Source organism: Oryctolagus cuniculus, chromosome 1, assembly GCF_051225735.1.
Source record: "Oryctolagus cuniculus isolate XC-2025 breed Fujian yellow rabbit chromosome 1, ASM5122573v1, whole genome shotgun sequence".
NCBI classification, from domain to species: domain Eukaryota; kingdom Metazoa; phylum Chordata; class Mammalia; order Lagomorpha; family Leporidae; genus Oryctolagus; species Oryctolagus cuniculus.
In genome coordinates, this window is record NC_142867.1 from 153,000,142 (window position 1) to 153,015,034 (window position 14,893).

The 14,893-nt window shown below is 39.0% G+C and overlaps 1 protein-coding gene across 16 annotated transcripts in view; it reads right to left on the reverse strand.

Moving 5' to 3' along the window:
• Positions 1–14,893, reverse strand: part of VPS13A (vacuolar protein sorting 13 homolog A) — a 248,424-nt gene that overhangs the window by 156,944 nt on the left and 76,587 nt on the right. For all 16 annotated transcript variants that reach the window (XR_011379457.1, XR_016236667.1, XR_016236666.1 and 13 more), the window contains 2 exons: positions 6,638–6,774; positions 2,016–2,148 (listed from right to left, as the gene is read on the reverse strand). Coding sequence is in view for 13 of the 16 variants with exons in the window: in XM_089336575.1 (XP_089192701.1) it covers positions 2,016–2,148; positions 6,638–6,774 (270 nt within the window). In the remaining 3 variants the exon portion in view is untranslated. The remainder of the gene's footprint in view (positions 1–2,015; positions 2,149–6,637; positions 6,775–14,893) is intronic.

A 14,893-nucleotide genomic window follows, 5' to 3' on the forward strand; every position in this document is an offset into this window, starting at 1 on the left:
CGGAAGGAAGACCTTCTCTCTGTCTCTCCCTCTCACTGTCTGTAACTCTACCTGTCAAGTAAATAAATAAAATCTTTAAAAAAAAAAAAAGTTATCTAGAAGCATATACTTACTTCAGTAATTATCAAGATATTCTATGACAATTATATAACACATCCACAATAACCAAAAAATTGCATTAAAAAGGATTCCATTACTTAAGAACAGTTAATGTTTATCAAAAACAGTTCCAAGGAATTCCAATAATCTCCAGGCAGTAACAATGAAATGCTTCTACATTTCTGCATCTTAGTATCTTTCCTGGCCTAAATTATTTATTTGAGCAGTAGAGAGAGAAACAAAGTTGCTATCCACTGGTTCACTCCCCAAATGCCTGCAATGGCTAGGGCTGAGCCAAGCCAAAGCTGGAAGATGGGAATTTTAATCAGGTCTCCCACGTGCATGACAGGAACTCAAGCCTGGAGCCATCACCTGCTGCTTTCCAGAGTACACATGAGCAGGAAGCTGGAATCAGGAACAGAATCAGAATTCAAACTCAGGCACCTTGATATGGGTATGTGGCACCCCACTCAGTGTCCTAAACCCTAGGCCCAACAACTTGTCTCAATATTTTAAATACTAACTGAAGTATGACTTAAGGACTCTGAGAACTTGTGACCAAAATGTATCACTCAAACCAAAATGTCATAATTTATTCCCCGAAAAAGAATTTAGGGACTTTTTTAAAACAACTTACTTTTGCCACCCACTATATTTCTTTGTTCCTTCCATAACAAATAGAATTAAAACAGAAAGCAAATTAATTATCCTAAGGTAAATACAAATGAAGAAATAAAAATGTTCTAGTCCTATATAAATTAACAATTTAATAATGATCACACTGGATTCTCACTGCTTCTATCAATCAGCTCAGATGGTTAAAATCGGACCAGGTAAACATACAAATCTCTGAAATCATCTCTAACTGTTGAAGTATATGAATATTCACTGATACCAGAAATCCAAAAGCAGTACAGAATGAAAAAGAGACCTAAATGAGTCTGAGGTTTCTTCCTAACTACTTTGTGGCTTTTATTAAATGAATTTCTGGTTCTGCCTTCATTGTAAAAACTACATGTGGATTCAAAGATGCCATAAAGTGAATTACCACAGTGTGTGAGGTAAAGGTATGCCTAGAATAACGACCCTCTTCAGTCTTTATGTGGCTAGGGCCTGGGCTGTGAAAACCTCCAACTGGCTAGTATAAAAAGCCACTAGGTTATCCAGCTGTATTTAATGTCAGTTTCATAATGTGCCAATTTTTGGTCAGGGCTGGAAAACAATGATACAGATCAGAATTTCTCAACTTAAGGGGCAGGCATTTGGTGGAACATTTAAGATCCTGCACACCATATTCAAGTGTCTGGTTGAAATCCCACTCCTACTCTTCTGATACAGTTTCTTGCTAATGTGAACCCTGGGAGGCAGCAAATGCTGAATCAAGTTCTTGCAAATTTGCTACCCATGCAGGATATCTGAATGCAGTTCAGAGCTCTGGGCTCCTGTCTTCAGCCCAGTCCAATTCTGGATGTTCTGGACATTTGAGACGTGGATGGGAACTCTGTGTCTCAAATAAATGTTAAAATGTACACATTAGTCCTAGGACTAATTTAGGAGTAAGGTCTTCAAACCAAATATCTAAAAACATTAGGGGCCAGCATCATGGTGCTGCATGCTTCCAGCTCCCTAATGTGCCCGGGCAGACAAAAGAAGATAGCTCAGAGTTGGCACCCCAGTGCACCCCCCGCCTGTGGGAGACCAGGATGGAATTCCCAGCTCTTGGATTCAGCCTAGCCCAGACCAGGTTGTTGTAACCACTTGGACAGTGAAATAGTGAATGGAAGATACCTCTGTCTCTCACTCTCTATTGCTCTGCTTTTCAAACAAATAAATACATAAATTTTTCAAAGAAAAATAAAGAAACCTAATTACTCACTTCAACAAGTCAATCAGTAAATAATGTGTTTTATACTTACCATCTCTGCTATAAAGCAGCTGTATGCTTGTAAGCTGAATATCAAAGGAATCATAAGCTCTATGCATTATCTCTTCAAGATTGGCTCCACCTTGTTTCACATCTGGTAATTCAGAACGACTTTTACTGGTTACCTTAAAGTTAAAAATAATACTTTAGAATACATATAATACTTCAAAGAATAATTAGAAATATTTTATCATTCAGACTTATAATACGAAAATTTAACAGGACAGCAAAACCTCAAAAGTGGACATATATTATCAGGCTGTTTAGAATGGTACTTATCCATTTGTTGTATACTGAGAAGGGCAAGCATAAAGGAAATTCTTACATATTAAGTTTTTATTTCCCATTTACTTAAATGAAGACAGTTCCTAGATGAGCAGTCGGCTCAATGTTTAAACTGAGTAAATAGTTAATCTGTTAAAGTGAGGCACATGGCTTTTGGGACAATGGTTATCTTTTGAGTACCTGGGTTCAATTCCCTTCTTAGTTCTCTGTTCTAGTTTCCTGCCAATGTTGCCCCATCTCAACCATCCCCCATACAGAAGGTGATGGCCCCTGCCACCCACTTGGGAGTCCAAGATCAACTCCTGCCTCCTGGCTTTGACCCTCTGACCATTATGGGCAACTGGGGACTGAACCAGCAGATGAGAAGTCTCTTAGTCTTGAAATAACAGTTTTAAAACAAACAAAAGTCCAGTTTCTTGCGTCACCAGCACATATATTAAAACTGAAGCCATACAGAGAAGATCTGAACGCTCTTTGCTGCATAAATGACACAAATTCACACAGCAGTCCATATTTTTGAGTAGAGGTTTGATTCACTTTGCATTATTTTTCAAGGTACAATACAGATCAGAAACAATGACTTATAGAGGTTTATTGTGGTCTCACTGTGTGACTGACAGTCTAGCCTGACCTTTCTGTGCTCCATGCAAACTTCCCAGACAAGGACCTTTAGGACTCTATGTGGAGGGTTTAAAAGTTACCACTTTAAAACATGGAAGATTTAAAAAAGAAACAGTCCAGAAAACATTCAATCTACAAATTGTTAACATCTGATAAGCCTTCTCATTGAGGTTAAGATCAAAGAGATTAAATTACAAGTTGTTTCTATGGCAAAATGACAAATATACAGACAACTTTATAATAAGTAAGACTCCAGAATTCAGTATTGAAATGGCTGAATTTTAATCCCACCTCTGCCATTTATGTTACTTCAGGAGAGTTACTTTTATATCTCCCTCTTTTTGGCATACTATATATCCTTATTTTTTTTTTTTTGCTTAAATATCCTTAAGAGATCACAATAGTACATAATAATATTCATATGTATGCTGTATTTTCTTCTATTTTATATAGCTGAAGTAAATGAAACAGTAAAAAAATGATTATCTCTATTGAAAAGTAATGAATTTTAGGTAACAGGTTAAGAAAATTACTTAATATCATTTAGTTAGATAGATTTCCTTACTCCTAACCTTAAGCCCTTCCTACTATAACACACTTTTTTTTTTTTTGACAGGCAGAGTGGACAGTGAGAGAGAGAGACAGAGAGAAAGGTCTTCCTTTGGCTGCTGGTTCACCCTCCAATGGCCGCTACGGCCGGTGCATCGCGCTGATCCAAAGCCAGGAGCCAGGTGCTTCTCCTGGTCTCCCATGTGGGTGCAGGGCCCAAGTACTTGGGCCATCCTCCACAGCACTCCCGAGCCACAGCAGAGGGCTGGCCTGGAAGAGGGGCAACCGGGACAGAATCCAGCACCCTGACCGGGACTAGAACCCAGTGTGCCAGCGCTGCAGGCAGAGGATTAGCCTATTGAGCCATGGCGCCGGCCAACACACTGCTTTTGAAACAACTAAAAAATCAAATTCAAATATGAGTAACTAGCTGGTATCTACATAATTACCAAGAGTAGACTGAAAAACAATGGAATAAGGGAGAATATTAATATAAACAAAGGCACATTTTTGTTAGATGGAAAAAGCACCTATCTCTCTTGAGTCTGGTTATAGGCATTCCTTTCTATTTAGTGATTTGGAGTACTGCTGTCCAATACAGCTTTTATGATGATAGAAATGTTCTACATTTGTGCCATTCAACACAGTAGTCACTAGCCACTTCTAAGTATTAAAAACTTATTTTATTTATTTTGTTTATTTTAAAGGCAGTTACAGAGATAAAGGGAGAGACAGAGAAAGGTATCTTCCATCTGGATGTTCACTTTCCAAATGGCAACAACGGCCATTGCTGGGTAAGGACAAATCCAGTAACCTGCAACTCTATTCAGGACTCCCACATGGATGGCAGAGGCCCAAGTTCTTGGGTCATCTTCTACTGCTTGCCCATGTGTGTTAGCAGGGAGCTGGATCAGAAGCAGAGCATCCAGGACTCAAACTGGAACTCATATGGAATGCTAGCATTGCAGGTGGTGGCTTAACCATCTGCACCACAACACTAGCCCTTAAATATTAAATTCTTAGATGTGGCTAATATGACTTAGGACAATGAATTCTGGGGACAGCATTGTGGCACAGTGGGTTAAGTTGCAGCCTGCAATACCAGCACCTTATGTGGATACTGGTTCCAAGTCATTGAGTCTCGGTTACTTTCAATTTCCTATCCAACTTCTAGCTATTATGTCATGGAAAATATTTGTATCTGGGCTCCTGCCATCCATGTGGGAGACCTGGATGAAGCTCCTGGATCCTAGCTTTGGCTTGGCACAGTCCCAACTATTGTAGCCTCTTGGAGAGTGAGCCAGCAGATGAAAAATCTCTCTCTCCAACTCTGCCTTTCAAGTAAATTTAAAAAATCTGTAATAATAATAATAATTTTAAATCTTAAGTAATTAAAAAATCACATATGGCTATGAGTACTCTATGAGTATACTTCAAAAAGTTGTTGGAAAGTAGAATTAAAAGTTTATTTTGGTGGCAAAAATTTTGAAATCCATAAAAAAGAATTCAAAAAGTTCATGGGAAATGTTACAAAAAAAATTGTACATGAATTTCACATTTCCGAGCCAAAATAACCATTATTTAATTCCATTTCTTTGTATTTCTTTTTTTTTTTTTTTAGATTTATTTATTTGGGGGCTGACGTCGTGGCGCAGTAGGTTAATCCTCCACCTGCAGTGCCAGCATCCCATATGGGCGCCAGTCCTAGTCCCAGCTTATTCTCTTCCAATCCAGTTCTCTGCTGTGGCCTGGGAAAGCAGCAGAAGAAGGCCCAAGTCCTTGGGCCCCTGCACCCGTGTGGGAAACCAGGAAGAGGCACCTGGCTCCTGGCTTAGGATCTGTGCAGCTCCAGCCATTGCGACCATCTGGGAAGTGAACCAATGGAAGGAAGACCTTTGTCTCTCCCTCTCACTATCTGTAACTCTACCTCTCAAATCAATAAAAATCTTAAAAAAAAAAAAAAAGAAAGAATTATTTGAAAGTCAGAGTTACACAGAGAGAGAAGGAGAGGCAGAGAGCAAAAGGCTTTCCATTCCACTTTCCACCCCACAACTGGCCACAACGGCCAGAGGTGTGCCTTCTGAAGCCAGGAGCCAGGAGCTACCTCTGGGTCTTCCCATGGGGGTGCAGGGGCCCAAGCACTTGGGCCATCCTCTACCACTTTCCCAGGCCACAGCAGAGAGCTGGATCGGAAGTGGAGCAGTCACGTCTAGAACCGGCACACACGTGGGATGCTGGTCCTGCAGGTGGCAGCTTTACCCACTATGCCACAGCACCAGCCTACATAGTTCTTAAAATATTTAACAGTAAAAATCTAGAAATAACATTTTTTAGAATTCTCTACTAAAATGCAGGAAGAAAAAAGTTCATAAGAAAGAAAAAACCAAAATAATCAGGTAAATACAAGATCACCTCTCAATTTTAGATTATTTAACAGAAATATTGATGTCAATACTTACAGTTGCATATAAAAATTTAGATAAAAGGATATTTGATTAATTTAAGAATTCCTTCTACTTTATGTAACTTTAAGTTAACCAAGTAATAGATTTAAATTGAAAAGGAAATAAACTGCTCAAGTATGACTCCCAAACTCTGTAAACATGATTCTTAGGTTTGCCCCTTATTCCAGAATTCAATTGCTCTTTTTTGCTTTTAGAAATGTAGGAAAATTACCTAACTAAATTACATTTCACTTTATTCACACACACAAAAAGATTTCACAAATCTAGTGTTTATAATAAATTTAAAAATCAATAAACTAGGACCAGCATTATTGCACAGTGGGTTAAACTGCAGCTTTCAACATATCTCATACTGGAATGCTGGTTCAAGTCCCAGTTATTCTTTTTCTGATCCAGTTTCCTGCTAATAAGCCAGCAAAAGTACTTGCGTCCCATCCACATCGGAGACCCAAATGGGGTTTCTGGGCCTGGCTTTGGCCTGTGCCAAACCTGGCTGTTGTGGATATTTGGGGAGTGGCTGAAAGATTCTCTTCTCTATCTATTGCTTCCTCCCTCTCCTCTCTTTCTCTGTTGCTCTGCATTTCAAATGCATACATAAATCTTTAAAAATTTAAAAAACAAAAAGTTTAAAAACCAAAATACATTTTAAACAGCCTAAATGTTGCAACATAAATAAAATATTATTAGTATATACCTTTAGATGACCAAGATCCAAAAGAAGCAGATTTGATGTAGAGTTAAAAATTCCATTTTGTGGGACAATAATATATGAAGCCTTCAAGTTAATTTTGAGATCAAGAACCTTCTGTGTTTCAATAATATATAGTAGACCTGTAAAAAATATAAATCTTCACAATGAATACTCTAACCAAATTACTTAAAAGTTAGAGAATGAGTGTATATATGAATTGATAATACAATCTTAAAATAACACAATATTGATTTTAAACTGATCTTGAGCAAAATATTTGCAATGTAAAATTGAAATATTTGCTCATCAATACATATACTAATTAAACCTGACTATAAAATTAAGAGTGATTTACAGGGGCTGGTGCTGTGGCATAGGGGGTTAAGGCCCCAGCCTGCAGCCGGCATCCCATATGGGTGCCAATTTGAGTCCCCACTGCTCCACTTCTGATCCAGCTCTGTGCTGGATCAGGGAAAGCAGTGGAAGATGGCCCAAGTGCTTGGGCCCCGCACCCACATGGGAAGACCCGGATGAAGCTCCTTGTTCCTGGCTTCACAACAGCTCAGCTCTGGCCATTGCAGTCATTTGGGGAGTGAACCAGCGGAATGGGAAGAACTCTCTCTCTGGCTTTATCTCTCTCTGTAACTCTCATTTTCAAATAAATAAAATAATTCTTAAAAAAGTGATTTATACAAAAAATTGATTTTAACCCCTAAACTTAACTTGGGTAAAACAGAGGAGAAAGAAAGACCTAAAGAAAAAATGGTATGAAACATTTATTTGCAAATACTGCTAGAATCTGTGTAGATTTTAATCAATCTGTAAACTTAATATAGCTACATCTATCATACTGAAAAGTGATACTTGATCATAATATTATTGAGAGAATGACAAACATTCAATGATTAAGTTATATAAATTAAAGTCCTGAGTAAACAAGAAAAGGCATCAAAACCAGGTTCCACATTCCTTAGATATTTCATTTACTCAAGATTTTTTATCCTAATAAACATTTTATTCACTTTTATAACAGGAAAAACAAAAATACAAAGTAATGGTTTGTGTTGTTAAGTCCAATATCAGCTTTTGAAACTAAATAAAGTATTATTATTTTTTAAAGATTTGTTTATTTGAAAGAGAGTTACAGAGAGAGGTAGAGAGAGAGAGGTCTTCCATCCACTGGTTCACTCCCCAGATGGCCATAACGGCTGGAGCTGCCCCGATCTGAAGCCAGGAACCTCTACCAGGTCTCCCACGCGGGTGCAGGGGCCCAAGGACTTGGGCTACCTTCTACTGCTTTCCCAGGTCTCAGCAGAGAGTTGGATTGGAAGAGGAACAGCCAAGACTAGAACCGGCGCCCATATGGGATGCTGGTGCTTCAGGCCAGAGCTTTAAGCCACTGCATCACAGTGCCAGCCCTTAAACCTAAATAATTTATGACACCTCAGATAGGAAGCAGAAGCCTTTCTTCATTGATAAAATCCTGGAAGCAGCTATTAAATCAATTTGAGTGAATAAAAGATGTTTTCATTTATAAAGTTTAGAAGATCTCAAACTGAAACAGGAAAGTTTCTTATTTTACAAAGATGGGAAGAGGATATTAGGATACAGAAATCCTGTTTACTCTAAGCTAATACACACTGTGTTGAAATATACTGCACCCCAAACATGCATACCAATTATGTTAATAAAATGTATAAAAAAGTTGTGAAATGTAAAAAAATCTAAAATTACTTTTTTTTTTTTTTTTTTTGGCCAGGTAGAGTTAGACAGTGAGACAGAGAGAGAGTTAGACAGTGAGAGAGAGAAAGACAAAGAGAAAGGTCTTCCTTCCATTGGTTCAGCCCCCAAATGGCTGCCACGGCCAGCGCTACTCCGATCCAAAGCCAGGAGCCAGGTGCTTCTCCTGGTCTCCCACGTGGGTGCAGGGCCCAAGCACTTGGGCCATCCTCCACTGCCTTCCCGGGCCACAGCAGAGCTGGAATGGAAGAAGAGCAACCGGGACAGAATCCGGCTCCCCGATGTGGACTAGAACCCAGGAGCTGGCGCCGCAGGTGAAGGATTAGCCTAGTAAGCCACGGCGCTGGCCTAAAATTACTTTTAAAACTAAATAGGTCTTAGAAAAGATCACTAGAAAACTTAGTAGAAACATTGTTTAAATCAAAACATCTGTGCAAAGAGTGTCCTATGATTTTTACACAATAACTGATCCAGAGACTTATACTGTGGTTTAACAGGCTAATTCTCCACCTGTGGCCACAGCATCAATTATGTGAGCCGGTTCATGTCCTGGCTGCTTCTCTTCCAATACAGCTCTCTGCTTATGGCCTGGGAAAGCAGTGGAGGATGGCCCAAGTGCTTGGGTCCATGCACCCTGTGAGAGATCTGGAAGAAGCTCCTGGCTCCTGGCTTTGGATCAGCCCAGCTCAGGCCACTGTGGCCATGTAGGGAGTGAACCAGTGGATGGAAGACCTTTCTCTCTGTATCTCCCTCTCTCTACCAGTAATTCTGCCTCACAAATAAAATCTTAAAAAAAAAAAAAAAAAACTGATCCAGAAAGTTAGAAATATCTGAACAATGTCATTGGATTTGTTTGAAATGTGCTGCTCCATATTTCATCAATATTTAGTCCTTTCTTCCCCAAAAGCCAAATCCTGAAAAAATATCACTCCATATTTTGTCACTCTATGACAAGATAAAGCAAAAAGGCTTAAATGTAAGAAGATCAGTATATTTTAATACAACCTTTAAAATTAAAGATTATTAAAGGATGCATGTTCAATTTGAAAAGTCAGCAATTTTAAAAGTACTAATATTAAACTAAAATTATAGAAGGTGAAAAAATATATATAATAACAGAAAAGTAAAGCTTAAAAGCAGATAAAAGAAGCTGGTGCTATAGTGCAGTAGGTTAAGCCACCATCTGCAATGCTAAAATCTCATATGAGTATGTATAAGCACACGCTATCAAAATGAGGATAGGAAATGGGGCAAAATACAGGGACTGAATATTCTGATGATTAGCCAATAAACTTGGAATTTAAAATCAGAGCTGACTTAAATCACATTTGTCCATTTTTCCAACAAAAAAATGATTTTGATTAAAATACAGATGGATTCAAATATAATTTTACTCAAGTTCATTTTCTGGGTAAGTTACAAGAAATACACAGAAGGACACACTGGCCTTCAAGATTCTCCAGTCTACCATTCCTCTATCTGCATTTCTATCTACATTCTAAAGATTACCCAACCAAAATGATCTTTCTCTTGTAACCCTGACTCTAAAAATCTAAATCTTGTATTCCAAGGAAGTCATATTTTAGGCTTCACTTTCAATGAAAGTTTTTTTAATGCCATGACACAAGTTTTTTTAATGCCATGATAGCTCTAGGTTGCTTTTTTTTTTTTTTTTTTTTTGCTTAAATTATATCCTTGAGAGAGATCCAAGAGGTGGAATATGGAGGGAGCTTACTGCTCTAGTGCAGGAAAAGGTAGTTTAAAAAAAGTGGTGAGTCACACAACAGACTCATAGAAGGGCAGATGCCCTGAACAGCACTCTGGCCTCAGATTCAGCCCTTAAGGCATTCGGATCTGGCTAAAAAGCCAATGATAGTATTTCAGGCATGGAAAGCCAAGGTGCTGTGGCAAAAAAGGACAACGTGAAAGATCTCACTGAGTGAGAGCCCGGTGGAAAGAAGGGGCCATCAAATTTCTCTGAAGGGAGGAGAGAACTTCTACTTTGATTATGGCCTTGTCTAAATAATGTCAGAGGTGGACTCAGAAGGCTTCCATAGCCTTGGCAGCTCATAACAAGAGCCTTGGTGATCATTGACATCATAAATAAGAGTGTCAACTGTTAAATCAACAACAGGAGTCACTGTGCACTTGCTCCCCATGGAGGACCTCTGTCTTTAAGGTTGTTATGAAAATTAACAGTAAAATGTTTCTTCAAAGAGTACTTTATACTTTGTGTGCCTGTGTTGTGCAAACTGTTAAAATCTTAGTATAGAGTTGATCTTCTATATATAAAGATAATTGAAAACAAATCTTAATGAAGAAAGGGATGGAAGAGGAACTAGGAGGTGGGATGAGAGGGCAGGTATAGGGGGAAGAACCATTATAACCCAAAAGTTGTACTTATGATGTTTATATTTATTAAATAAAAGCTTTCCATAAAAAAATTTCAGAATTCTACACACCTAAGTGAATTCTGGAATAGTTTGTAAAAAAGAATGAAAATAATGCATTTCCTGTAATGAATAACATATTTTGAAGCTTAATAAGACATCTGAGACATTCTCTAAACCTGAGTGAACATATACCTATTTTTGCAATGCCGCATTCTCTATTAAGAAAAAGCAACCCAGATAATTCTTAAGCCAATCTAATAATCAATTAGCAACTGTATATAAAAAATTTGAAATTCCTTATTAAAAAAAAAGTGGATAGAGTGCAATCTCAGGAAGACTTAGAACAGCAAAGGAAACTCCATGCAAATTAAAGCAACACTGTGGACCTACGTGGAGGGTATGGACACGCACAACTCAGGACCCCAGCAGCCAAGAGCCTCAGCAGGAGCTCTGGAGAGTGAGGTGAGAACAAACTGCAGCAACCCAAGCCACTGGCAACAAAGCTGCAGGAAGAGCCTAGCAGGAATCCAGCTTGGAGCCCTGTAGAGGACAGTGTAACTGCCAAACTAGAGAAGAAAAAAGGGACAAATTTTTTCTCTCCACGACCACCTGGCACCAGCACCATGTAACAAGTTGAGAGAGGGTGGGCACTATTTTGGACATAAGTAACATCTGTACCAGCATGTGTTCATGCACCCAGCAGAGATACCTGAGTCTAAAAGGGAGAACTGACAGGGGGCAGGGTGCTCATGACTGTGGGTGGCTTAAGTGCCGAGACTGTGAAAACACTGTGGATCTGTCAGAAGTCTCAGGATGTGGCTGGGATGTTCTACAGTCATTGTGGGAGGCTTCCCATGCTAGGGGCTTCCTGATACCTGGTGAATGTAACTGCTATGGAATCCGTGATTACACTGAGAACTGCAAATCCTTTGCATGGTTCTTGTGGCAGCATGGACGAATATTGTACCCACTGGGGTAGCACCCAGGCACTAGTCTCCTTTGGGGAGGTGAGCGTGAGACTATGCCAACATGGCAGAACAAACCTTCCCTCTGGCAAACTAAAGAACATTTTAAAAAAGGAGATTTCCAAGCCCAAACTGGGTGTCACCTTAGACACTCCCTTTACCTTGGAGCACTGAACACAGCTCCGTGACCACACCCACCACACACCTCTGCATATTTACTGAAAAAACAAAGATAAAGGCAATCATAGGGAAAAAAAATAGAAACCAACTAGTACCTCCACAAATACCAAATAATAAATGCATAAATTCAAGAAACAAGAATAAGGAAAACAACATGATGCCCCCAAAAGAACACTTTAATACTAGAATATGAAGATGAAGAGATTAAAGAAATGCCAGAAACAGAATGCAAAAAAATAGATCATAGGATTAGTCAGAAGTAATCAAAAGCAAATCTACAAGCTAATGAAATCTGTACATGCCATGAAATTTAGATCAAATCAAAATAAAATATTGGAAATGAAGGATTCAATAAGACAAATAAAAACTGCAGTGGAAAGCCTTAATAACAGACCTGGAGAGGCAGATAAAGAATGTCCAAGTAAGAAGACAAATTACTAGAAATTTTATAGTCAGACCAAAAAAAAAACGAAAGAGGAAACTAGAAAACTAAAAAACACCATGGGAGATTTATGGGATCCTATCAAACGACCCTACATAAAGGTCTTAGAGGAGTTCCTGACGGTGTGGAAAGAGAAAAAGGATTAGAAGGCCTTACAGTGATATTACAGAAAACTTCAGAAAAGTAAGGGATGTCCAACTGCAGGAAGTACATACAACCCCTATTACATTACCAGACAAGATCCTCACCACGAAACACTGCAGTCAAAGTCACCACAGTAGAACAAAGATTATAAAATGTGCATAAGAGAAATTCCAGCTTACATTCAGAGTATCTCCAATTAGACTCAGAGTAGAAACCCTACAGGTTAGGAGAGAATGGCAAGATATATTCCAAGTCTTAAGAAAAAAAAAAAAAAAAAAAAAAAACTTGTCAACCCAGAATATCACACCCTGCTGATCTCTTCTTGATGATGAAGGTAAAATAAAGACTTTCCATAAAAAACAGAAACTAAAAAAATGTCACCGCCTATCCAGCCTTGCAAAAGATGCTAAAGGATATACTATGTGCTACACAGAGAAACACAGAAAATATGATCATCCTTACAAAAGAAGGTTATGAAGAGTTAAAATTGTATATGTGCGGGTATAAAAAGTTAAGCTTAAGCTTACAGGTTTAAACCTTCCTGGTGCAGCTGTGAAAATAAAACAGAGTGAAGTAGCACCTTGACAGTAGGGACTCCATTTTGGAGCACTTGAGACTCCATTCTGGGAAAGCACCCCCCCACCGTGAGACTCTGGTCTGATACTATGATCTCAAATAGTCGGACAATAGCAGTGCACTACATCACCCTTGGCAACGCACAAAAACCCCCTAGCATGATTGCTCAAGCTTAAAAGTAGAAAGGTTGTACCTGGGTTACCTGGGCTAATAATGAAGATGTAATTTGTCTATGTCTTAAAATCATAATTGCTGATTGTAAGATTTTAGCAACCGCTTAGCAACCGTGTATTCTCTCCCCCCTCCCGATTTTGCGGTTTTTGCCTTTATAAACCCTATGCTGTAGTTCCTCGCTGCTCCTCTGTCCTTGTATGTTCAAAGGGCCCCAACATGTTGGATCAATAAATTTAACCCTTTGCTGGTTGCATGAGAGAAAAAGTCTCTTGGAGTCGTTCCTCGGGCGGTGGGCTTTTTCGGACCCTAACAGTTAAGGCAGAAAACCTCCCAAAAAGTGCAGAAGAAATCCAAAGTAAGTAACAGGAATATTTATAGAAAAATGGTAGGGCCACATCATTACTTATCAATAGTCACAAAATTGAGGTAAATGGCCTTAATGGTCCTATTAAAAGACATAGACTGGCTGAATGGATTAAAAAACCAAAACTCATCCATTTGCTGCCTAAAAGAAACACATCTCACCAACAAAGATGCACGCAGACTGAAAGTGAAAGGATGGGAAAAGATAATCCATGCCAACAAAAACCAAAACAGGAGGTGGTTTAGTCATCCTAATATCAGACAAAATAGACTTTAACACAAAAACAGTTAAAAAAAAAAAAAAGACAAAGAAGTAAACTATATTAAGGGATCAACCCAAAAGGAAGATGTGACTATTATAAATGTATATGCAGGGGCCGGCGCCGTGGCTCACATGGCTAATCATCCGCCTGCGGTGCCTGCATCCCATATGGGCACCGGGTTCTAGTCCCGGTTGCTCCTCTTCCAGTCCAGTTCTCTGCTGTGGCCCAGGAGGGCAGTGGAGGATGGCCAGTGCTTGGGCCCCTGCACCCGTATGAGAGACCAGGAAGAAGCACCTGGCTCCTGGCTTCGATAGTGCAGTGCCGGCCGTGGCGGCCATTTGGAGAGTGAACCAATGGAAAGAAGAACTTTCTCTCGGTCACTCTCTCTCACTGTCTGTAACTCTGTCTAATAAAAAATAAATAAATAAATGTATATGCACCTAATTACAGAGCACCTGGGTATTTAAAAGATTTAAAGGGAGACAGACTCCAAAAGAATAGTAATGGGGGACTTCAATACCCTACTTTCAGCAACAGACACATCAACCAGACAGAAAATGAGCAAGGGACCAGCAGAGTTAACTGACACTATAGACCAAATGGACCTAACATATCTAAAGAACGTTCCTCCTACAGTCACAGAGTACAATTTCTTCTCCTCAGTGCATGGAACTTTCTTTAGGTTTCACCACACACTAGGGCATAAATCCAAGTCTCAGCAATTCAAAAAATTCAAAGTCATGCCTCACATCATCACTAAACACAAGAGAATGAAGCTGGAAATCAACAACTCAGGATCTCTACAACATATGCAAAGACATGGAAACTGAACAACATGCTCCTGAATAAACACTGGGTCAAAGAAGAAATCAAAAGAAAATAAAAAAATTTCTGGAAGCAAATGTAGATGACAATAAACTAATAAAAACTTATCGGATACAGCAAAAGCAGTGTCAAGAGCAAAGTTTATAGCAACTGCTACCTGCTATCAAGGAATTGAAAAGGCACCAAATAAATGT